This window comes from Leptopilina heterotoma, unplaced genomic scaffold (assembly GCF_015476425.1).
Source record: "Leptopilina heterotoma isolate Lh14 unplaced genomic scaffold, ASM1547642v1 Lhet_17, whole genome shotgun sequence".
NCBI lineage: Eukaryota > Metazoa > Arthropoda > Insecta > Hymenoptera > Figitidae > Leptopilina > Leptopilina heterotoma.
Window position 1 is genome coordinate 32,303 of NW_025110886.1, and position 26,892 is coordinate 59,194.

Sequence of the window (26,892 nt, forward strand, 5' to 3'; positions counted from 1 at the left end):
TTCGCCTCCCATATTTCATATTCTGAATCCATTTCTTCATTTTAGATTTCGGATACAAATTATTTCCAAATTCCAGAATTGTGTAATTTGGAATTCGATATTCGTTAATAGGAATTAGGGACATGAAGAGGATAATTTGCTATCTGGAATGTGGGAATTGAGAACGAAATGCGGGAATTAAAATAAAGGACCTAGAATGTGGAATTCGGTATCCGAAATCTGTTGCGTAATTAAGGGGTCACGCCACCCTGAAAGCATAAAAATCGGATGGTTTTTTAGGAATTTTTTTGACGAAACTATTTGTGGTAGGAATTTTTTACATTTATTGCTAATTTAATACATATCTTAAGCTTTATAAATATTTTTAAAAAAGTTGTTTTTAATTAAAAATGGCTGAGATATAAGCATTGGCGTGGATCAGTTTTTCCGAAGCACTCCTTGATGGTGTTGGCATTTCAATTTTTGTCTGAAACGGAGCCAAAGAATGACCAGTTTCGTTAGGTGCAAAGTATCTTTAGAAACGAGATTCTATTGCATTGGAAGGGATACAATAAATAGGACCCTTCGTCAATCATGAAAGGGCCCCCTAGACCATTCAAAAGTGGATTCTCTAATGAATCTTCCCATGATGAAAGTTTCCCTTAAGATTCCAGCAAAATCTACCTGGATAGCTTCTAAGGAAGATTTATTTAACTCTAAAGTATTAAAATTAATTAGAATTATTACTAATTGCTTGCATTCGAAACTTAAATCGAAATCCACGTATGATTACAGGTTGACCTTGAACTTATCAAGCCGAAGGATGATTGGAAGGAATTCATCGTTTCATGGTAACTGAGAGCCAGATATCAAAGCTTCCCTTGAGACATATCAGTGACTTTCGTTGACGGTGTATGAGTTTATGTATGGGGGAGTTGTGTGGGTTACCAGTGCTCCAAAGTGAATTATTAGCATAACGAAGTTACAAAGTGATCCGTTATAGGGGAAAGCAGGTGGCACAGTGAGGGGAAAGTTCGCCGTTTGAGTTTCCCCACAGCAGCAAGGAGAATAGGTGGTGTCATCGTTTCGCGGATGGTGCTAATGTGATAGTAAAGGAAAGGGAGTGTAAGGTCGAGGGGTGGCTCAAGGCGCGGTATGGTGGTTGCCAACAAATGCTGCCATGCTCGAGCGATGCCAGCCGGCGGCCTGGACGTGGCCCCCGCTGGACCAGAGAATCCTGAGGATGCGGTGCAACCTTGTCTTCTCTCTTGGCAAGATCGGCTTTCTATTGCTTGCCACCATCATATCCAGCACCCATACAACAAGATACGCGTCCAGAATCGTCGAGACCAAGAGTGGACAAATTCGAGGAGTTCTACAAGTTAGTATATTTTATTTATTTCTCCCTTATTGCAATTACAAAAATTAAATCAACTTTTCAAGAATTTACTTCTGATTAGAAATTAGAAATTAAAAATTAAAAATTAAAAATTAAAAATTAAAAATTAAAAATTCAAATTTGCTGATCCATTTTAAAAGAAAGTAATTTGCATACCTAGTTTGAAAACAAAAGGAAAACAACCTTTTTTTCCCCTTGCAGCTTCTGGCAGACTCATTAAACTTTAGTAAAAAGATACTTTCCCTCCCGGAAAAAATTAAATTAGATAACAGCCAGTGAGTAAATTTTAATAACCCCCTGGAAAGAATGTTGATATAGAAAAAGAAATAATAATCTCCCCAAAAATGTAACCGAGAAAAAGAAAAATATGTTCAATCAATTGAAACGTATAATATAGGAAATGACATTTTCCGTAATTAGCAACACGATCGGTGGTGCGTTCATATAAAGTTGGTCCGGCGCCGCTTTTACTATGTGAATATCAATTAGACGTAATTGATGTCGGCCGTATCCGTCAAATACATTTCACGATTTGATTGAATGAAAGAGAATGCTTTTAGTTTGCACCCACCCAGTTACTGGCAATGCCAATAGGTGCGGTAGTTTCCCCGGCCTACAGACGCAGACCCGAGAGCCACGTGCTCGCAATTATTGTAAATACATCACTCTGCCTTGGCTTGATTCATTACCATTCCTCTGGAACAAAAAAAAATTACAAATTCACTCAATTTGACAAATCACTATATTTTCATAACAAGTGGAATTTTTATTTCCAAATTACAGACGGATTTATCCATATTTCACACTGTTGATGGAAATTTACCGTTTGCATTTCAAATATTAGTCACTTATTTACTCTCGAATGAAGAGCTCCCTGACTTTATTCGATTTCGAATAAATTGCAAAATTTGTTTATCGACAATTTTTATTATAAATATTTTTCTCGTTTGCAAAGAAACCAATTAAAATCGTGATAATTACTTGAGGGGGTGATATTTAAAAGCAATATTTTGTTTAACAGGATGATCAGAAAATAGATAGGGGAATTTGTATAGCAATTGGGAGAATTGTAAAACGATTGATGATCCTTGGATCCATCAACAAATATACTATCTAATTTCCCTAATTTTTCGAAATTTCAGACGCTTATTGAAATTAGGTTTTAAAACCGAATTCACCAATATATCGTGTTCCACAAATGGGTTTGTCTTTCAGTTACGTTTCAAAGGCTGTCTGATGATTCATTGGACCTTTCCAGATGTTATTCAAAACTAAACAGCGTTTCATTGTCGGGAAACATTATCCTTACTCTGCATTCGAAACCGAATTCAAATCATTTTATTTTTAAAAAGTAAGTAAAGAATTTCAATTTTTGTCTTTTTGGGTAAACTTGCAAGATTTCGTCATTAATAATTCAGGGAAGTCGATGAATATTCTCTTGCGGAAATTACTTTAAACTTAATTAATTATAGCGTGCGTAAACGTCCGGTATTTGATCCTTCATACACACGAACAGTTTCAAGCAACATATTCTCTTAGAGTAATCTGTCTAAATTGCACATAATATTCCTAAACTTATTGATCCTCCAAGATGCAAATTTGCAAAGTCTAGTTCATTCAACTCCAAAAAAAACGGATGGTTATTAATTTCTATAAATAATTTCAAATCCTTGTTCTCTTCCAGATTCGGTTAAATTCTTTTCATACATCATTTTGGGAATAATTCTTCTGAATTACGTATAACTCTAAAAATGGATAACATGAAAATTTTAGAGCGGTTTGAAAAGTACTAATAGAGAATAATAATTTGCAGATGACAGATAAACGTGAGATGCCTTTATATAGAGGACGCAAATTATCATAATTTAGTTCCGCAAATAGTTACCGAGAATTTTTAACTAGTATAGCAGTATGTCCCAATTGAAATTGGAATCAACCCTTCTTTGTAATGAATTCATATCCCCTTTGTGCAATACCGCTCATGAGACTGATTCAATTACATATCGGAACAACATAGAAGTAAATTACGCGGTGTGTTAATTGCATTACATTGAATTTAAATGTATGATATATACTAAAACAGATTATATTTATGAACCGCACGTAATTTAGGCACTCATTGTCAGTTACGACTTATGCGCATGTAGTCCCAAATAGAAATGATGATATTTATTGTACTAAAATATGGTATTACAGTGGGCAAAAGTCAAAATAAAATTGTACGCAATTATTTAAAGGATTTATCAATTGGCAAATGGATTTAGCATTTAGAAAATGATTTATTTCAATAAAATTCTCTGAAATTCTGGTAAAAAATTAGAAAGACAGTTTTGGTTAATTTACGTCATCCATAATGCACTCCAAATTGACAGAAGACTGTGATCATCAAAAATCAGCTGATGGGGATAGTGACCTTGGCTTACAGCGGGACGCATGATTATTCCCCAAAGGTCATTTTTCCGAAATGTCATTTTACCGAACTGCACTTTTGCGAATAGCCATTTTTGCGAAAAGCCAATATGTGAAATGTCACTTTTGCGAATTGTCATTTTTGCGAATTGTCATTTTTGCGAATAGCCAATTTTACGAATTGTCAATTTTCTGAAAAGTCATTTTTGCGAATCGTCATTTTTACGAATTGTCAATTTTTCGAAAACTCATTTTTTGCAAATTGTCATTTTTACGAAAAGACATTTTTGTGAAATGTCATTTTTGCGAAAAGTAATTTTTACGAATTGTCATTTTAAAGAAATGACATTTTTGCGAATTGCCATTTTTACGAATAGCCATTTTTACGAATTGTCATTTTTGCGAATAGTCATTTTTGCGAAAAGTCATTTTTACGAATTGTCATTTTTGCGAATTGTCATTTTTGCAAATCGACATTTTTACGAATTGTCAATTTTCCGAAAAGTCATTTTTGCGAACCGTCATTTTTACGAATTGTCAATTTTCCGAAAAGTCATTTTTGCGAATTGTCATTTTTGCGAAAAATACAATAGTGAATTTTGTAGACCTACAAGTTTTCTATTGTATTTTTCGCAAAAATGACTTTTCGGAAATTTGACAATTCGTAAATATGTCGATTCGCAAAAATGACTTTTCGGAAAATTGACAATTCGTAAAAATGGCGATTCGCAAAAATGACAATTCGCAAAAATAACAATTCGTAAAAATAACTTTTCGCAAAAATTACTATTTGCAAAAATGACAATTCGTAAAAATGGCATTTCGTAAAAATGGCGATTCGCAAAAGTGACAATTCGCAAAAATGTCAATTCGCAAATATGATTTTTCGCAAAAATGGAAATTCGTAAAAATGGTGATTCGCAAAAGTGACAATTCGCAAAAATGACATTTCTCAAAAATGACAATTCGCAAAAATAACTTTTCGAAAATATTACAATTCATAAAAATGGCGATTCGCAAAAATAACTTTTCGGAAAATTGACAATTCGTAAAAATAGCGATTCGCAAAAATGACAATTCGCAAAAATAGCTTTTCGAAAAAATGACAATTCGCAAAAGTGGCATTTCGCAAAATTGGCTTTTCGCAAAAATGACTATTCGCAAAAGTGCAGTTCGGTAAAATGACATTTCGGAAAAATGACATTTGGGGAATAATCATGCGCCCCCTTACAGCATTTAGCAAATGACCCATCAGGCAAAGTAGAGATTGCACAACCCAGATGATAAGGAAGTTGACACCCAGAAAAACTTTGCTAAACTTTAAACTATTTAAACTATTTACATCATAGCATTTGATTACAATTCTCGACTTTTGAAGCAAAACATAATAAAACTAGCAATTAAAAGATTCAACACGGAGAGTGTGAGGAGCTTAATGGCATCGCGCAGAGTGGACAACCTGATGCTTGCTCCTATGTCCAGGCTCACTGAATAGAAAGTGAACTAAACAGATTAGAGATAGGAAGGACCATACAAGTAATGTTTACAGCCGACTGTAGTGATAGATAGGTACCAACGAGAATTGTGTGAACTGCCGCTTGAAATATTCGACCTCTGAATTTCGATAGGAATCTAAACTGAATAAATCAACAGAAAGCTGATGATCTCCAGAAAGGATTTGCATTTTCAGTATACACTTGGATTTCTGTTGTTCTCTTGTCTCACACGTGCCTCTAAATCTTCCGCTTATATAACTATCGTATTATTGAAATTAAAAAACAAAAGTAATGTCAACATTTAGAATTTTCGAAAGGAAATTTACTAAGTTTCAATATTGGAACATAACTTGTTTTCCAATATAAAAAATTATTAAGCAGTTTTAAAATCAATTTAAGGTAATTACTTTTCTAGATAGGTAGTAAAACATTGTAACTGGGTTAAAGTACGAGGGACCGAGGGGCGGAAAATGTAATTCTGTAACGACAGTACTTTTATCACCAAAAGGGAATATTAACGTGCTGGTAAAGTTACTTGAACATACGTTTATTTTATAATGTTATAGATGTAATAAATTATTTTATACGAAGTTGATTAATTGAAGTTAGTGTCAAAGGCTTCATCGTCATTCGAATCTTTAAATTTATTTTCCCTTTTTGTAAAATTTTGCTGATGGTATCGTTAGCGAATATGTAATAATTGATATAATCGACATTACAATTTACAATTAGTCATATCACTTTTGTTCTCCTGGTATTTCAAGATAAACAGAATTCACGTACATTTGACTGCAAATCCCTAAAAAAGGATTAACTAACATTTTAAGGATTTGAGCAACTGTCGCTGTTATCCGGAGAAACGAAATTTGACGAATTAAGCGGCTTTTCCAAATTCGTAAACTGAACTGACCTAATTCGACAAAAATTGTTAGGGGGTGGAGTTAGAATGTATTACGCCAGCAAAAGAACTTTTGTTAACAAAATTTTTTACTCTGAACATTATTCTCCAAATGTTGTTTTTGATGATTTTATCTTAACTGGGAAATCATGACAATTTGGAGGTAATTTATCACTAATTCCAATGAAATCGTATTTCTCGAAATGTAATTTCATTGTAATTGTATTTTCGAAGTATCGGGGGGGGGCTTTCGCCTTCATAATAGAACAGTCGGAGTGTCGGACGTGATATCGCTAGACCGTCGTCGCCATCAGATTGAAATTTCAAGTCATCAAGGAAACTGCTTCCTAGCACATATAATTGGATAAGAATCTCGATTATCCAAGAATGCTATAACGGAAGACAAATTGAAGGAACAATGCAGCTATTCAAAATTTGAATCATCGATTCCAAAAAAGAATGATGAGAATTGAGAATTGATCATAGATGCAACACCTATTTGCCAATCACCACAACGATCTGAATCGTCACATCATCTTTTGGAATTGTCCCCGAACCATTATCGTTAATTATTAATCACCAAATGTTATTAAATATCTCCTTTCATCAAATTAATTAAATTTTTGGCCAACATTATCGTAGATTCATAAAACTATTAATTTTCCCATCATTCCATATAATTCCAAAGTTTAAGGGAATCTAAAATCTAGACGCGATAGAAATTATTGCATCACGTGACTAACAGCAATAAAGTTAACCTTAAATTCTGCTGTCTCGTCGTCGAGACTTATTGGATTGGGAATACCTTATTTTGAAGAGTTCATGAAACATTTATCACGGTGGCATAGTACACCTTTCATTGTGGGGGAAAAAATCATAAAACTTGGTAAAGTAATATGAAACGAAAAGAACCTAGGAGGAGCACGGAAAGTTATTCTTCCAGTGAAGAAAAATTTTCTCGTTATACTCGTAAAGAAGCGGCGAAATAAAGCGACGAAATAAAGTAGATTAAAAGTGCTGGCGGTGGAGTATAAGGTCAGATAAAGTGCGTCAAGTGCTGCTGACTCAGAAATAGAAATACGTGCCGAGCAGGAAATCGGATTGACTATTCGCAAGTCGTACAATTCAAAGAATATATATTGTCTCTTCAAATTGTGTAATTTCTCAATATGTCGAAAACTTCTTGTGCTGGTAGATATAAAAAAAACTATAGTCTATTTTCCAATTTCAAATTCTTTGATAATATTTTGATTTGATGAATTTTCAAGATGATTTATTGTAAAAAAAAAGTAATGTTCACTTCAAAGCTGATGGTGAATTTTTTTAAATAATTTTTCTATCATGCCTATCAGCTTGAAAATAATGAAAAAAGACTGTACATCAACATATTATTGGAGCAGAAGAAAAAGTGGAAAAAAACGTCCTTCCTTTTATGAATTGTGCGATGAAGTATAGTTCACGAATATTTTGTCAGGCACCACTAGGAGTCTGGAGCAATCGTTAATATTTAATGTTTGCGATGGGGAAAAAAATGCTTGATATAAAAATTTGACGCAAGCCCTCGGACGCGTGCGATGAAAGCCCATTTTTTTTATTGTTTCTTCCATAACAAGCGCCTGTCGGTATTCGCGGCGTTCACTCGTTAATGGAAATTCGTGTCGGTGATCATTCGTTCGTCCTATGCCATTATCGATTCAGCCACATCGAATACCAGTGGCATGGCAGAGAGAATAATTAACGATATCCTGTATCTCCTATGGTCCGATTCTTTTTTTTTTAATTGCTTTGGTTGGTTTATCGTGCCAACACAGGTGTATAGAAGTTTAAAAAAATAGTCAAACTGGCATTAGATTAAAAAAAAGTAATATTTCCGAGTTATGAAAAATATTTAAATGGCGGAATTATTATTTTCAATAGAATCAAACTGTTTTTATAACTTTTTGGAGTAAGTCTTCTAATCGAAATTGATATCCTTTAATTTCTGTTTATAGGAACTGAGCAGCCAATATTTAGATCCAGTGGAGGTCTTTCGTGGAATACCGTACGCTGCGCCACCTGCAGGAAGCTTACGCATGAAACCACCAATGCCACCTCTACCTTGGGCGGGAATAAAACTTGCGGACACTTTTGGAGCCGTTTGTCCTCAAAAGTTGCCGGACATCAGCAACATGTCGATAGCACTAACACACATGCCAAAAAGTCGCTACACCCAATTGCAACGTTTTTACACACTACTGACCAATCAGAGCGAAGACTGTCTTTTCTTGAATCTCTACATTCCCGGAAGCGGTAAGTAATTAATTTCAAAATCCACTCAAATCTCTAAAAGTCAAAAAAAAAAAAAAAAAACAAGATTACAACCGTAACTACAAAAGAATCTTTTTCAAAAGTTCGTGGCTTCTTTCCTCCAACTCTTTTTTTCTCACTTTAATAATTCCATGAGCTGATTTATAAAAACAGTAATTTTTATCTGCCATCTCGGTATGTCGACGACTTCCTTCGGAGCATTTTACTGGAAAAAGGAAATCCACTCTCCTTAATGAATTTTCAGTCCGACTAATTCACTCACGTAATTTTCTCTGACTTTGTAACTGAGTCAGTCCAGTGCCTTTGAACAAAGCGAGGGAATCTTTGCACCAGTTATAGTACACAATTAAAGGCGACACGAACTCCCACGGGGTTGGTTAATTAATTGCCACCAGCTGTCACTTCGAAATTCCGTATCAAGGATTTTAATAAAGAACGTTTCGGTTCTTTTTTTTTTAGTCGGGAAAAATCAACGTTTAAATTGAGAGCCAGTAAATAGGGAAAAATTTTTAATATTCCTCTATTGCAATGAATCTCTATCAACATTCTCTAATTTACTTTTCATTCACTTAAAGATTAGAGGAAATTAAGTTATTCCACAAATAGAATGTTCCTTCTTTAATCCATTAAGGAATTGAGTGGATCTTTTTTTTTGTGTGTGCAAATTTCGATTGGGTATTCTTTGTAACAATTCAGTGATTATTGCCCATCAAGGGGGAATAAGTTCTTCATTCTATGTCTCCTAGATAATATTTTTCTGACTTTCAAAAATTTTGGGTTTTTGTTTTGAATTGCATTCACACTTTCACTTCCCACTTTCACGTCTCACTTACCATCTTCCACTCTCACTTTCCACCTTTAACTTTCCACTCTTACTTCCCACCATTCATCTTCCTTCCCCAATCTGACTTCCCACCTTCCACTTCCCACCTTTCACTCCCACTTTCCACTCTCACTGCCCACCTTTCACTCCCACTTTCCACTCTCACTTCCCACCTTCCACTCCCACTTTACACTCTCATTTCCTACCTTCCACTATCACTTCCACCTTTAACTTCTCACCCTAACCTTCCACTTCTCACTCCCACTTTCCACTATCACTTCCCACTTTTCATTTTCAAATTCACACTTTCACTTGTCATTCCCACTTTCCACTCTCACTTCCCACCTTTCACTCCCACTTTCCACTCTCACTTCCTACCTTCCACTCCCACTTTACACTCTCATTTCCTACCTTCCACTATCACTTCCACCTTTAACTTCCCACCTTAACCTTTCACTTCTCACTCCCACTTTCCACTATCACTTCCCACCTTTCATTTTCAAATTCACACTTTCACTTGTCACTCCAACTTTCCACTCTCACTGCCCACCTTTCACTCCCACTTTCCACTCTCACTTCCTTTCTTCCACTCCCACTTTACACTCTCATTTCCTACCTTCCACTATCACTTCCACCTTTAACTTCCCACCTTAACCTTTCACTTCTCACTCCCACTTTCCACTATCACTTCCCACCTTTCATTTTCAAATTCACACTTTCACTTGTCACTCCCACTTTCCACACTCACTTCCCACCTTCCACTTTCCACATTCCATTTGACACTTTCACTTCTCACCTTCCACTCTCACTTCCCATAATACACTTCCCACCTTCCTCTCTCACTTCCCACCTTCAACTTTTAACTCTCACTTCATCAATTTCCACATCCTACTCTTACTTCCCACCTTCCACTTTCACTTTATAATTCCCACTTCACATTTTCACTTCCCAGGTTTCCACTATTGAGAGTAAAAAATATAAAGCGCGAGTGGGAGTGGAAGGTAGAAAGTAGGAAGTGAAAGTGAGTAATGGAAAGTAGGAAGTGAGAGTGGAGAGTGGCAGGTAGAAAGTATGATTGGGTTGTGAAAATTAGGAAGTGAGAGTGGAAAGTAAAAGGTGGGAAGCAAGAGTGTGAGGTGGGAAGTGAAAGCGTAAAGTGAAAGGTGAGAAGTCAAAATAAGAGAGGAAGGTAGGAAGTGAGAGTTGAAAGTGGGAATGGAAGATAGGAAGTGAGAGTGAAAAGTGGGAGTGGAAGGTAGGAAGTGAGTGTGGAAAGTGAAAGTGTGAATTAGAAAGTAGAAGGTGTTAATTAGAAAGTGGGAAATGGAAGGTATGAAGTGATTGTGGAAGGTAAGAAGTGAAAGTGAGAATTAGAAAGTGGGAAATAGAAGTTGGGAAGTGAGAGTTTAAGAGAAAGTAGAAGTTAAAGTGGGAGTGGAAGATAGGAAGTGAGAGTGGATAGTGGGAGTGGAAGGTAGAAAGTGAGAGTGGAAAGTGGGAGTGAAAAGTGAAAGTGTGGATTAGAAAATGGAAGGTGGGAAGTGAAAGTGGAAGTGGTAAGTGGATGGTTAGGGTGGAAAGTTAAAGGTGGAAGTGATAGTGGAAGGTAAGAAATAAGAGTGTAAAGTGGGAATTAGGAAGTGGAAAGTGAGAAGCTAAAGTGGGAGTGAAAGGTAGGAAGTGAGAGTGGAAAGTGAGAGTGAAAGGTGGGAAGTGAGAGTCGAAAGTGGGAGATGGGAAGTCAGATTGGGGAAGAAAGACGGATGGTAGGAAGTTAAAGGTGGAAAGTGAGAGTGAAAGATAGGAAGTGAGACGTGAAAGTGGGATGTGAAAGTGTGAAGTGGGAAGTGGAAGGTGGGAAGTGAGAATGGAAAGTGGGAAGTGGTAAATGAGACTGGAATGTGGGAGTGGAAAGTGGAAAAGTTACAGAATCGATCCCAAGAAATTTACCGTAAAAATAAACATTAAATTAATATTTTTCGTAACCTAAACTGTCAAAATAAAACCTTCGTTACATCATCTATCACTGATACGATTATGTTTTTCATCTTCGCTTTTTATACTCTTTCTGATAGTTACGACACTGTTGAGCCAAGTTTTTATGATTGTGCTTTACAGACTCCAAAATATTTCGTTGAAAAGTATTCTCGGTTTAATATTCCTCCCTCAGTCCATAAAATACTAATTCATGGCTCCTTTGTTATTCAAGATGCTACACTGCCTATAGGGAAACTTTCTCAGAGAGCCCATGGAAGCATGCAATAAAAATTTTAAGGACGCTTCAAGATTGTCAATCGACATTTTTGGCTTCCTCAGTCAGTCTTCACTTTAGAAATTCTACCCCTTGTCAAGTCCTTTACGTAGGTCGTGAAATATTTTTATTTTAAAAAACTCTTTAATGCACGAGATAAAACATTTTTTTCAATTTCTCTCAAACAGATCATTAAAAAATTGCAACAACTTATAAAATTTTCTATATTCAGCTATGTATGGCAAATATTTCAGTTGAACAAGAATCCTGAGTATTTATTTTATTACATTAGCCTGTATTATGTACTTTCGTCTGTAGAACATTTTTTCACATTTTTTTTTTGTTTTTTCTTATCATCTTGAAAAGGGTTTTTTCTCATATTCTTCACAGTTTACGTCGTTTAGCGTTGTCTATTGTTAACCTTGTCTATCTCATCGTACAAATTTCTTTTCTCATTTTTCATCTCCGGCTTCTTTTATAAGTCTCGCACTCTTTCCCCTTTGTCTTGATGGTTTTAAAAAAGTAGACCGTCTTCATTAGCCATTGCTTAGATTTAAGTTTTGATTTTAATAATATTCTCCAATTTTTGCAAATAGAAAAATTTTGACCGCAATCTTTATTATTCGTGACGAAATTAATCTTTATTGTATGCTTCGTTTCCATATTAAAAAATAACTTTTTTTTACTGATTTTAAAACAATATTCCAATCAACAAAATGCAATTTATCTTAGACACTCTCCTCTTCCAATTTTCCTCAAATTGAGTTTCTTTAATTTGCTATTTGCTTCTTTTTGAACAATTAAATATATTAGCTTTTCAAGTTGATTCGCAGAAAATTTCATCTTGATTTGTTTTTTATTGATCTAGTTTGCGAAAACCTTCGGGTAGACGCTATTGGAAATCAGGTTTAACTTTTAAAAAAACGATTACTCTGCGCTAAATGAATAAACTTTCTATTCTGTCTTTAAAACATTTCCCAGCTTTAAACTATACAGAATAATTACTTTTTAATTTGAAAAGTAATTATCAATAAATATTTACGTTAACATTGTCTAAATATATAAAACAGTTTGGTATTTATAATTAAAAACAGAAATATTTCTCTTTTTTATACTTTCAGAACAATTAGCAAATAACACAATTACGCAATTCTAACTTTTACGAATATATTTTGTATTATCAGATTAAAAATTACAATCAGAATTTATTTTTACCTTTTTAAGAACTTCGTCATAGGAAACATTGATAAGCAATGATAAGGATACTAAATATTTCAGGATATAATTTCATCAATGTGAATATGAATCTTTACTGCGGAGAAATTTACTTATTTATACTTCTATAACTCACTTAGAAACTACTATACAGCTTTGAATTTTTTATGATGTTCCTTAAAAGGTTAAACTAGAAACCCATGTAGGAACTTGTGTTTAACAAAGAAACTTTTGAAAGACACTTCACAAGTCCCTTCACGATTTCCTGTACAAGAGAAACTTTTAAATTAAGAACTGTATTCTCATTTGAAACATTTTTAGAAACATATACATATTACCATTTCTTTTCATTCTTAATTAAAAAATAATTATTAAAAAAAAAGTTTCCTAACTTTTTTTTACGAAATCTGATTATCTTGCACTGTAACAAGATCATTAGAGTTTTAAAAATACTTTTTTCCTTTCTTATTATAAAGGATCACGAGGAGTGGATGCGCCCTATGCAGTCATAATGTACGTTCACGGTGAAAGCTTTGAATGGGGATCCGGCAACTTTTATGACGGATCCGTACTTGCCAGTGCTGGTCACGTTATTGTGATCACTCTCAATTACCGCCTTGGAATATTAGGTAAGTTGGCAAAAAAATGTATTTAAAATATATTCACGCCGCGGGGGATAATTTATATTCAACTAATTCCAAATCTTGGAAGTCTTCTGTTGATTTGAATAGTATTTTAAAAGCTACTAAAGAGTTACAACTGTCTAATAATTTCTGCACAATTTTCCATTACTAAAAATAAGAGATCAAGAATAATCTCAACGATAGGTTTTTCTAGGCGCACTAATATGGACTGCAGTTGTTAATTTCACAAAGCGTCTTTTTGTTGTCGAAGTGGGAGTTGATATCTCTGATGCAAACTGTTCTACAAAGTTTGATTCGAATTAAATAACTAATATCTTCATTAATAAACTAGCTGATTGTCTGGTATTGGTGATCCAAACCTTATTCACAGAGCAGGAAGTTAAAGTTTTTATTTGAATCCTTTACAATTAGAAAGATTAGATCCAGATGTCTTCAGGGACACTGAAACAAAATTAGAACTTTGTGGAATCAAAGAGAATTTAAATGGGGGCCAAATTTAAAGTATCAGTTATTTTCCTTTTGGAATTATTGTTAGACTCGTAGACTCAGTAACCGATTCCTCCTTCAGTGTGAGGTGGAGGAAATGACGTTGACTAGCGGAAACATAAAATGCAGTAGATTTCCCTCAAATTGTTTTCGGGTTAGCCAAAGTAAAAGGTCCGGAGATCAGGTGTCGATGTAAATTTAAACACCCATCAGCCTAGGAGTGACCGAATTATTTATTTCATGTTGATGTGGTAATGCAGTCTTGAAAAGGTTTTCTGGACTGTAATCGAAGAAGAAACTTGATGACAGTAGACATGATGATGGAATTTCCTGGACTGATGATTTTGACAAAGTGGTAATTTATGGACTGGACACTTGATGACTGTACACAACTAATTAACTTGATGACGTTTCCTGGACTGACGAATTCGACAAGGTGGCGATTTATAAACTGGACACTTGATGACAGTACACAACTAATTAACTTGATGACATTTCTTGGGCTGACGAATTCGACATGGTGTCGATTTTTTGACTGGAGTCGAAGAAGACACTTGATGACAGTACACAACTAGTTAACTTGATGGCGGTTGCTGGACTGACCCAGGAAGCAATTCTTCCTTCAGTGTGAGATTGGAGGAAATGACTTTGACTAGCGGAAACAGAGAATGCAGTAGATTTCCCTCAAATTATTTTCGGGTTAGCCGAAGTAAAAGGTTCGGAGTCCAGGTGTCGACTCAAATTAAATTGAACCCCCTTCAGCTTTAGAGTGACCGAATATTATTTATTTGACGTTGATGTCGAAATAATGCAGTCCTTAGAAAAATAGAAATCTGCCTCGTGGTAGAAATTATCTTCTTGAATGAATTTGACTAAGACGAGACTCGAAGAAGGCACTTGATACTTGAAGAGATTTTCTGGACTGGCGTCGAAGAAGAAACTTGATGACACTACGCAACTAGTTAACTTGGTGGTGGTTGCTGGACTGACCCAGGAAACAATATCTTCCTTCAGTGTGAGGTCGAAGAAATGACTTTGACTAGCGGAAACAGAGAATGCAGTAGATTCCCCTCAAATTGTTTTCGGGTCAGCCAAAGTAAAAGGTCTGGAGATCAGGTGTCGATGTAAATTTAAACACCCATCAGCCTAGGAGTGACCGAATTATTTATTTCATGTTGATGTCGTGGTAATGCAGTCTTGAAGAGGTTTCCTCGACTGGAGTCGAAGAAGAAATTTGATGATAGTACACAACTAGTTAACTCGGTGGCGGTTGATGGACTGATGAATTCGTCAAGGGTGTCACCTTTGATAGGTTGCTTTCTGGGTCAGTTTTTTCTATTGATTTAATTTGGACGCGTGTGCTTAGTTCCTGTAACAGTTAGGTGAGTGCCCCTTCAGGAACGTGACAAAACGTTGATGACCATATTTGGTATCTGTTCCTCAGATGTAAGACTATTGGATCAATGTTGTTTCGGTTATAAAAAAGATTAGAAGATGACACCAATTCTAGTTATTAATGGTCGTACAGTTTGCAATCAACAACCAAATTTGGTGATTATTTTCTCCTCTTTCATCTTCGTCTTTAGTTTGTTACTAACATTACTCATTGATATAAAATCGTTATCCACATCCTCTAAATTAATTTCCATTCAGACATAAAATGTCTTTTCGTTCGAATAATTTGATTTACGAAAGAAAACAGAACGTACTTAACTAAGATTTATTTTTCACAGGTTTCTTGCGAACTGCCTCGTATCCGGATGTGGTCTCAAGTTCTGGAGGTAATTTGGCTCTAAGGGACATAGCAATGGGACTTCGTTGGGTTCGGGATAACATTGCTGCCTTCGGTGGTGACCCCACGAGAATCACGTTAATAGGTCACGACACGGGAGCCGCTCTAGCAAATTACCTACTACTTGCACCCTTTGGGAAAGGTGAGTACACTGAACTTTTATTTCTCAACTTTCAATGCTCTCCGTACGGCTGTTAATTTAAAAACCATTTATTACTCCAAGACAAATATATATATAAAGAGAGCGAGGGCGCGCAAGTAAGAAAGTTAGATAACGCTTATGGCCAAGTTTAAATATTAAGCAAACTGAGAAATTTAGTTAGGAGAGAAACTAAAACTGAGTTGACATTTCATTGCTTCCAAAGCGTAAGGATTCAAAAACTCGTAATCGAGATTTATCCAAAGTTTCACGGATATCGTAGTGTGACACCGTTCGGCAATTAAAAGTTAATATCGTCAACGCCAGACCAACGATAAAAGTTCACTCGGTCTGTAATTAATTAACGCTATACAGACACCCCAGGAAAAGTTTTCTAGAGCGCTATTGATTATTTTAAATGCAAAAAAAAGGGTGAAAAATAATTGCCTATAGGATTGGATCATGGAAAATGTTCTTTAAGTTTCTAACTGAAGCGATTGCAGATTTTCAAAGTAATTAGATGCAATTTTTGTAAAGTCTTTAATGACATCAAATTAAAGTGGAAGAAAAATCAATTCGCTTCTAAATTAAATTTACCCGGCTATTGTAATTAGCATTTCAATTTAAAATGATCAGTCCACTGAAGTAACGGCTTTCAGAAACGGTTTCATTTTTGTTACAAATAAAAAATGAATATTAACCAAGAACAGCAATGGATATAAATAAATAACAGTAATTTCGGTATGTATACTAAAACTAAAAAAATCCGATACTATGAAAAGAGCAGGTGAAAGTGAAGAGCATAGTGAAATGGTATAAAAAGCTTGAAAGCAAAAGGAGTTGTGACATTTTAAAATACTCTAACAGAAAAAGTAGAAAAAAAAATTTAATATTTGCATGAGAGGTATGAAGGGGAGTTATGGGTACAGTGAAAAGAGTACGCCTTGTGAAAGGGAGTAGATTTTCGTAAAACGGAAGAGACGGGCCGAGCTCTCTTGAAAACGTGACGTGCCACTTTAACCACGATCTCGGACCGGAAGCTGAGTCGAAAAGGTAGTGGAGAGCGAGCGAGAGTCTCTTTTTCTCGGGTAAAAACTGTGCTTCGTATTGGAGTGCGCCAAGCGCATGGCGATGTAAACTGTTTGCTCCGTTTCCGGTACCACCGGAGGTTTGGGAAATGGCACTGCAGAATGGATCCGGCGTTTGCTTCTCTGTTCGAGACTTTCTCTCCCACTCCACTTTTTTTTCATAGTCTACCTTTTCCTCGTTCAGTTGTTGTAAAGCCAACAGGCACTGTTTCTTTCACCAATTCTCAGAAAACGAATACAACAGATGAAGGCCCATCGGGAATAGCAACAGATACACCCTGACGCGTACTCCTCAAGCAAAAGTATTTCACTCTCCTTGGATTTTTACTTATTTTTCAAACCACTCTGAATAGAAGCATTTTGTGAATGTATTGAATGAGGAGAGCCATCAATGTAATTGCGAGACTGTGAATACATTTCATTTTTCGTGATGAAGGACGTTTTTATTTAAATTTAATACTTTTTATTTCATTTTTCCATTGGTCACTCTTTTTTTTTGCTCTGGTAACATCCCTCATCAAATTGGAGTGTTTGCGGATTTAAAAGCCATGGATTTGTCACCTGCAGTCGATCAATGTTTAGCTAACATGAAAGAGAATGAACAAATTGTAATTAACAAATAAGAATTGTAATAGTAAATAATAACAATGAATTGTAGTTGACAATTAACAACAAATTAAAGTTTCTGAATTATAAAAACGTGTATTAGAAAGCAGGACAGGATGTTTGTCAACCATTTGCTAATATTTACTAAAACATGTTTTAAGTAAGGTTAATTATTATTGGCGACTGATGAATATAGCAATTCTCATATCAGTGCTAAGTAGTTATATTAACCCCAGACACGTAACCAATTAATTTGGCAAACCTGAACATCATAAATATTGTCATAATCAGTAAGCCGCAAAAGCGTAGGTAGATCAAAATTCACAGACTAGCATGATTTTCGATTTAATGTATTAAAAAAAAACCGAGATTTTTTTGTTCACTTCATTCCTTGCTTTTTTCTAAAAGAAATTCAATATAAATAATTGCTACATTCCAGAGTTACATTTGACATGATATTTTCTCCATTCTGGACCCTCTTTAGAAGTTTATAAATTTATATTCTCCAGTACTATCTGGTTGTTGGTTTATATGTTGGAAGTACAAATAAACAGTTTTAAAATTCTTGCAAGTTGACAGAAAAGTTTTTTGCTATGAGACAACTGTTACAATTTGTCTGCGGTACGACAATGTTGGAATTTTCCAACAAAAATGTACTCTACATTGTGAAAAGGGGAGAAGAACGAAAACAGGGTGAAAATATGTAGAATATGGTGGAGAAGCAACTACCGGATCTTCTCACTGAAACAACGCTTTCCGGACCTACGAAGAGCAATTCCGAATACGAAGTAAACATTACGTCAGTAGTGCTCGCCTGCAAACCACAATCAATAAGAGTATAAATGTATCTCTCTCTTGCTCCACTCAGAAATTTCAACGAGTGTTCTCATCTAACTTCTTCTTCTACAAGAAAGTTTTTTTATGTCTCAATAAAACTTATAGGAAATGTTTATAGTTTTTAAAATTACTCTAATTATACCTAATTAAATAGATGAAAGTTTCTTTAAGTTTAAGGATTTTTTATTATTTCGATCTTTCTTTATTTCGAGTGCTGTCCTCGGGAATTAATGAGGAAAATCCTCATATTCTTGTAATCGAAGAAACATTCGTCCAATTGTCTTCCACATGGGTGAACGGTTAACAAATATGGTCATCAACTTTTTGTCACCTTTCTGAAGGGGCACTCACCTAACTGCTACAGGAACTAAGCATACGCGTCCAAATTAAATCAATAGAAAAAACTGACCCAGAAAGCAACCTATAGAAAGTGACACCCTTGACGAATTCATCAGTCCATCAACCGCCACCGAGTTAACTAGTTGTGTACTATCATCAAATTTCTTCTTCGACTCCAGACGAGGAAACCTCTTCAAGACTGCATTACCACGACATCAACATCAAATAAATAATTCGGTCACTCTAAAGCTGAAGGGGGTTTAATTTAATTTGAGTCGACATCTGGACTCCGAACCTTTTACTTCGGCTAACCCGAAAACAATTTGAGGGAAATCTACTGCATTCTCTGTTTCCGCTAGTCAAAGTCATTTCCTCCAACCTCACACTGAAGGAAGAATTGCTTCCTGGGTCAGTCCAGCAACCGCCACCAAGTTAACTAGTTGTGTAGTGTCATCAGGTGTCTTCTTCAACTCCAGTCCAGAAAATCTCTTCAAGTATCAAGTGTCTTCTTCGAGTCCCGTCTTAGTCAAATTCATTCAAGAAGATAATTTCTACCACGAGGCACATTTCTATTTTTCCAAGGATTGCATTACCTCGACATCAACGTCAAATAAATAATTCGGTCACTCCTAGGCCGAAGGGTATTTAATCTAATTTGCATCGACAACTGGACTCGGGACCATTCACTTTGGCTGTCCCGAAAATAATTTGAGGGAAATCTACTGCATTCTCTGTTTCCGCTAGTCAAAGTCATTTCCTCCAACCTCACACTGAAGGAAGAATTGCTTCCTGGGTCAGTCCAGCAACCGCCATCAAGTTAACTAGTTGTGTACTGTCATCAGGTGTATTCTTCAACTCGAGTCCAGAAAGCGACAACTTGTCGAATTCGTCAGCCTAAGAAATGTCATCAAGTTAATTAGTTGTGTACTGTCATCAAGTGTTCAGTCCATAAATCTCCACCTTGTCGAATTCGTCAGTCCAGGGAATCTCATCAAGTTAACTAGCTGTTTACTGTCATCAAGTTTCTTCTTCGACTCCAGTCCAGAAAACCTCTTCAAGTACCAAATACCTTTTTCCAGTCTCGTCTTAGTCAAATTCATTCAAGGAGATAATTTCCACTACGTGGTACATAAGGTCCCATATCAGTTGATAGGGGAAATTTGCCGAATTCGTCAGTTCATGAACAGTCATCAAGTTAACTGGTTGTGTACTGTCATCAGGCGTCTTTTTTGACTCGAGTCGAGAAATTACCAGCGAATCATCAAATCGAATTCGTCAGTCTAGGTAAAGCCTTTAAGGTAACTAGTCCAGAAATGACAATCTAGTTAGATGGTCAGTCTAGCAACCGCCACCAAGTTAACTAATTGTGTACTGTCATCAAGTTTCTGGACTCCAGTGCAGAAAACCTCTTAAAGTACCAAACGCCTTCTTCGAGTCTCGTCTTAGTCAAATTCATTCAAGGAGATAATTTCCACAAGGAGGCACATTTTTATTTTTCTAATGACTGCATTACCACAACATCAAATAAATAATTCGGTTAACTCTTTAATTTCACTCTTGGATTCCACAAAGTTCCAATTTTTGTTTCAGTGTATCTGAAGACATCTGGATCTACTCTTTCCCTCTAATTCTAATTGTACACGATTTTCCTCTTCGATCTCATAAATTTATTATGAAGCGTCAAATGTCTATGCCAATTCCCAAAATCATTATAACTTAATTTATTCCATTCTATTTATTTATTTTCAACTAATTTCCAAATCTAATGCAAAGAATAATACAATTCCACAATATAAAACTATGTTACTATTCAATACAAAGTTTATAAAACATAACTCGATATTGCTTTCCCCAAGTTTGTTTACTTATTTCTTTACAAAAGAGTAAATGGACAAAAAGAATTGACGGCAATGCAAACGCCGACTCCGGAAATTGTATATTTTCCGTTAACCGTTTTCGCTAAGATTAAAAGTAAACAAGAAACAATTTCACGTACAACATTAAAAAGGAAGCTGACGACAAAACGAAAAGCCCGAGAGATGTTTCAAGGCAAAGAGGTACACTGGAAAAGGATAAGAGAGAAGGGGATTGTATTGCAGAGTTGAAGGGGGGGGAAGGGTAAAAGTGGCCATTGCAGAAATTCGCAATTTTCCCCAGGGAATTGAAAGTAAATCAAAGTTTGAAAGCTTGCCCTTACGCTGTCACGGAAATCGAATGTAATTTATTGCCTTGACGTATACATGCGAAACATTCAGAACTATTTATAGTTTTCATCACAATAAAACTAGATGAATTTTTTTTCAAAACTTACGAGTAGAATGAAAAAGGAATATTATCAGAATAAGTGACAATACAATTCTCTTATGCTTTTAAATTTTTCATATTTCTTTTAATTCGATTTATGATGTAGATTAATATAATGTTACGTATTATAATGAACCACTTCTGTAATATTTGATCATGAATTGTGACATAGGTCGAAAATGTAAATAGGATGGAAATTAAATATTAAATTTCTTTTTGGATTAATCCTGTGATGCAGATTGAATTACATGACATATGAAGTTTACCGAAGTAGATTTGATGGCAATTGCGGTATATTCGTGGAAACCGTCATTGCTTACGAAGGAACGTTTATTCACATGGGGTCAGTACCACAGAGCAAGCAGTTCTATGTTTATCTTGGCAAGATGGTCGGCTTCACTGGTAACGTTCCCTCTGGGAGTACAAATTTCCATCACGTTGCTAGATTCAACATGAAAATATTATAATGCCAGTGGTAATAATTATTTTGAAATTGACCCTTGTTCAATATTGCAGAACTTTATTTCTTTTGTCAGTGCCTGTGAATTATTTAAGAATTTTGATAAAAATAAAAAAAAGATTCATCGACTGCAAATTTTATTTTAAACCTTTAACTGAAATACAATCTGAAAATTGAGATCAAACTGATTGAATAATAAATGATGATTCAGAATACTAAATGAGGTTTAGGTGCTTTGATCAATTAGAGCACCTCGTTATATTAATTAAGCTTGTGGAAATCTCATTTCTCATAAACTGATGCTTGAGTGGTATCACCTAACGTTTTCAGTATAATTCTAACTTCCTGAAAGACAGTTGGAATACAATCTGATATGGCATGAGGCGAAAAGGAACTGAAAGACATAATTACAATGATAATAAAGTATTTTCAGATATAGTAAATAAGTTAATGAAAGGAAACTAAAAAGATATATTTCGCAACTACATTTCTTGGTAAAAATTATAATTTTTTATGAATATCAAACATTGACGTTGATCTACTAAAACAAAATTTCGTATTCGATTGTGAAAAAGGAATTTTTCCATAGAGTTATAAATTTACATACTGAAATGAATAAATACATTCAAAAAAATATTAAAACTTTATAATAAAAATACAAAAAATTAAGCGTAACAGAATTTTTATATCTCTGAATTGTCAAACACATTTCCTTTGCCTGAAAAACCGGGTGAATTTAATATATACTATTTTAAATTCCGCTTTAATGTGAATATTAAAATTTGTGCAAATTACAGGATTTGAATTTTCATCCAAATATCTGGCTCATTCTCATTTCTTTCTGATATATACGTAACGAATTATTAAATATATAATAGTAATAAAAAAACACACTCGAGTTTTTTTGGCTTTCAGTTCAGAATATCATTATATTTTAATATTGTATGTACATTCTGAATATTGAGTTAAACGAAAGTATAATTTTAAAAGTGATAAAAAACGAAAAAAAGTTTAAATTATTTTGTTTGAATTTAGAGAAATGTTTTTCAATATATTACGTCGAACTAAACCAATTATTAATTATTATATTCTCTAGTGTTTCCCGTTTTAATTTTAATTAGTGATTATCAAAATTAGGACGGGGTTTGGTAAATGATCAAGAAATAATTCTATTTGAAATAATTGTGGAATTGAAATGAACGAAATATAGAAAAGATGAAAATGATGCACGAACTTTGTAATAACAAAGTCTAGTGGTCTCTTTACATTGGAACAGCGGGTGGTCCTGCTTAGGTTGCATCATTCAAATAGGATTTTCACAGACAAATTAGCTTCCAAGTAGTTGCAGGTTGACAATTCTGACTTGTGATCCTCGTAAATTATCCTTGTGTTAATTATGAATTCCCAAACTTGAACAAAACTTTCGAATACAGGATTTAGAAAAACTTGGTGTAAAGAACTTTTCACTGGTGTGTAGAAAACACAAAAATATTAGACTGACGTTTAAAAGGACCACTGTTGAAATTTTTAACTCACGTGCACGAGACCAGTTCTTGGCGATGGAAAATTTAGACTGACTTGTACGGAGCATCACTTCTCAATTTGAGACTTATGATACTGACGACTACGTTTTCTTGACTGTCTTGCTGTTGATGGTCTGGCCCATTTTATACCAAAAATTATTCTCGAATTACAATTCTTTATTAATAGTTATTTTTTATTATAATTTGTTATATAATGATTTATGAGCAAATTGTTGGAATTAACAATATGTTAATAACAATTATTTGTTGTTGTTATTATTACTATCATTATTATTTAATATATTTAAATAAATTTAATGATTTTCTTCTACGCTATTTGATTTCAGTTTTCATTCCTTGCAATTTTGACTTCATTGGCTTCTCTGAATAAGGATCATTTTCATCTCTCTCACCTCCTCGCATTGACGAATATCAAAACGTGAATAGGGTCGTGATGAGGAGAATTTGTGTTAAAGCAGATATTAGATTTATGATATACAATTGAATGCTTGCAAATAATGAAGGTGATGGGTTCAAAACATGTTTCTTAATTAGAATATCTTTATATTTCAATACCTCATTTATGAAGACTTCTTATCTTTCTGACAAAGGCAGACAATGTTGGTATATTTTCTTTAAGCTTGTTTTCATAATAAGTTTACAACTTTCAGTTCTCTGATTTCTATTTACTTGTTGACCTAGATTTGTCTTTCAGTTGGAATTTTTTTCCCACAATTGATAAGAATCCAAGTTTTATCACAATTGATAACAAGAGCTTCTCATTCATGATGAGAATGTAAAAATGAATTGTCTGCTTAATTTCTAAGAGTAAATTGGGATTTGGGGAAGTAGTTCTAATTTTGTAGGACAAGAGGGAACAACACACAATTTAAGCAGCGAGTAACTATTTATCAGTAACATTCGCCATATCAATATTGGCAATGTTCCAAAAACTTTATACCGAGCCAAGGAAACCGCCGTGAACTCGTCATCTTTTAATGGCAGCAGTAAAGCCACTTACAGCCAGCTGAAACAAATGAAAACTGCTATCTTTTCACCAACATACAACGTTCATTGTCTCATGAAATAAAATTTCAAGTTTCGCAAAAAGCACCCTCTTTCTAGCCTTAATTATTTTATGGTCCACATTCGACCCAATTGTAACGAGTGACTTTAGAGTTCCACAATATTTAAACTTTAATTACTAATAGGAGTGGTGGAATCGGCTTTGCAGAATGACGTCATCAGTTTGATATAGGGTCCCCTATCAGTCGACAGGGGCCTTTGCCGTATTCGTCAGTCCAGGAAACCTTCAAGTTACCTTCAAGGTAACTAGTCCAGAAATGACCATCTAATCAGATGGTCAGTCCAGCAACCGCCACCAAGTTAACTAGTTGTGTACTGTCATCTTCGACTCCAGTTCCAAAAACCTCTTCAAGTACCAAGAGCCTTCTTCGAGTTTCGTCTTAGTCAAATTCATTCAAGGAGATAATTTCTACTGCGAGGCACATTTCTATTTTTCTAAGGACTGCATTACCTCGACATCAACATCAAATCAATAATTCGGTCACTCCTAGGCTAAGGGGTGTTTTATCTAATTTACATCGACACCTGGACCCCGAACCTTTCACTTTGGCTGGCCCGAAAACAATTTAAGGGAAATCTACTGCATTCTCTGTTTCCGCTAGTCAACGTCATTTCCTCGACCTCACACTAAAGAATTATTTCCTGGGTCAAAGACTCTGACAATATCTTAGAAGGCATCCATCTATAACTTTGATTACAGACCTCATTTAAATTCCGAAATTGATTCCTTACAAATTCCAATTTTGTTTCAGTGCTTTTGGATATATCTACTCTTTTTGCAAAAGGTTCAAATAAATTGTTTTAATATCTAAATTCTGTTACTAACCGTTTCTCTTTTATTAAATTACTGTACGAACAGATTCTTTAAATAAAACAGAACAAAACTTTTACAGTAATAGACAATTAAAATTATTGAATTCCTGTCTCTATCGAGTAAGCAATTTCACATCCGTACAATTCAGAGTGTTGAAAAATTTATTACCCTTCCCCCAAACGACGAATAATAATAATTTTTATTTGATTGCAGGTCTTTTTCATCGAATCGTCTTACTCAGCGGATCCGCCCTTAGTCCTTGGGCTTCAATTCACAACCCTAACGATTTGCATATTAAAATTTCCCAGCAATTGAATTGTACCAGTGAAGATGATGATATCGCAGATTGCATTCGAGATGCGAATCTTACAACGTTGCTAAATCTAGAACTTCCTGAAATCAGGTAGAAAAAAAATTCCACTCTCTATTTCGGTATTTATTATTTGCACATAAAGTTTCCTAAAAAATTCATTGACCCGAATTTTTATAGAAACAAATTTTAAAATACCGTGGATTTCAACTTGAAAGAAATTCAACATCAAAAGATTCTATTGGGAAAATATAAGAAAGAGGGAAAAAAAATTGTATATTCAATGATAAAGGGGGATTCTATTTTCAGTTCCCGGAAAATTTCGAATCAAAGTTTTATTAAAAGAATTTTATCAAATATCAATATTATGGAAATTCGAAAAATTAGTTTAAACAAATTTAGATAATTGGTTCCTTTTGTTTGAAGGTTTGTGCCTCAAATAGGTCCTATTATACCTATTGATCAAAGTAATCCGGACCCTGGACTTGATATGGAACGTGCAAGCGATGCATTCATTGAAGTTCCACTAATGTTGGGAGTCTCAACAGCAGAGTCCTACTTGGATTTTAACACCGAAGACATTCAATATGGTTTCGAGGAAGATCAGCGCAATCGGATTCTGCGCACTTTCATCAGGAACACTTACTACTATCATCTCAATGAGATCTTTTCATCGGTGAAAAACGAGTACACTGATTGGGACAAGCCAATCTTGCACCCCATCAATATTAGAGACTCGACTATGGAGGCATTGAGCGATGGACATACAGTCGCACCACTGATGAGGATCGCATTCTATCATGCAAGAAGAGGGGCCAAAACATACTTTTTTCACTTTAATTACCAGACAAAGGACAGTGATTATCCTCAAGTAAGTTTTTTTTCTCCAATTTTTTTTCGGTTGTAATACATCAATGTCAAATTAAACCTAAAAATAGATTGTCCTGAATTAAAATTGCGATGGATATTTAGTTACGGTAGATCTTATTTTTAATCCTTTTTCAAAACATCGAGTCTAAAGGAAAAAATCCAAGGGGTTATTAAACTATCCTTTTATGCTGCAACAGTTTTTTGTATTAAATATTAAAGTAATGTATTACTTTCAGTTCCTCATGAACTTCCTTATCCTCTGAACCAGATTCATCTCAGCTGCCGTCTTTTTCACTCTTTCCTTTATATATATGACCCCAGGTCACCATTCTCTTTTAATATATATCCTAAATATTTAAACCAGCTTCCTTAACTTCTCTCAAAAAAACTTTTTCCCTTTTTTAAACCAAGCGATTTATCTCCACTTCCTTCCTTCTCACCGCCACCCACATCTCTTCGCCTTTTCAATGCTTAACTATAATATTATTCTATCTACATACATGCCTCTATAACTTTATGATCAATTTTTGTTGTACCCTCTTCCTGTACTCTATTTACAATATCATATCATATCTCCTTACACAAGAGTGTATATGGATTCTTTAGAAATGGTGCAATTTTCCCTTGCTCTGATAAATAACTTTTCGAAGGGAATTCAGACTTGATTAAATTTTTCGAAAAAATATTTCCTGTATAAATAAATGATGATACTTTAGGGTTTTCGTGGAAAATATAATCTAGGGGGGTAATTAAGGAGATTGAGTAAAGGTGAGATGTAACCCTGTCGATAAAGTGTGATTCTAATTTATTAGACTGA

General features: G+C 34.8%; 1 protein-coding gene across 1 annotated transcript in view; it reads left to right on the forward strand.

Moving 5' to 3' along the window:
- The first annotated feature begins 780 nt into the window (after nt 1-780).
- The window catches only part of LOC122499620 (neuroligin-4, X-linked-like), a 35,005-nt gene continuing 8,893 nt past the window's right edge, over nt 781-26,892 (forward strand). The window contains exons 1-6 of the mRNA XM_043608069.1: nt 781-1,360; nt 8,173-8,470; nt 13,254-13,406; nt 15,641-15,841; nt 25,109-25,298; nt 25,632-26,076. Coding sequence (XP_043464004.1) covers nt 1,160-1,360; nt 8,173-8,470; nt 13,254-13,406; nt 15,641-15,841; nt 25,109-25,298; nt 25,632-26,076 — 1,488 coding nt within the window. The 5' untranslated portion in view covers nt 781-1,159. The remainder of the gene's footprint in view (nt 1,361-8,172; nt 8,471-13,253; nt 13,407-15,640; nt 15,842-25,108; nt 25,299-25,631; nt 26,077-26,892) is intronic.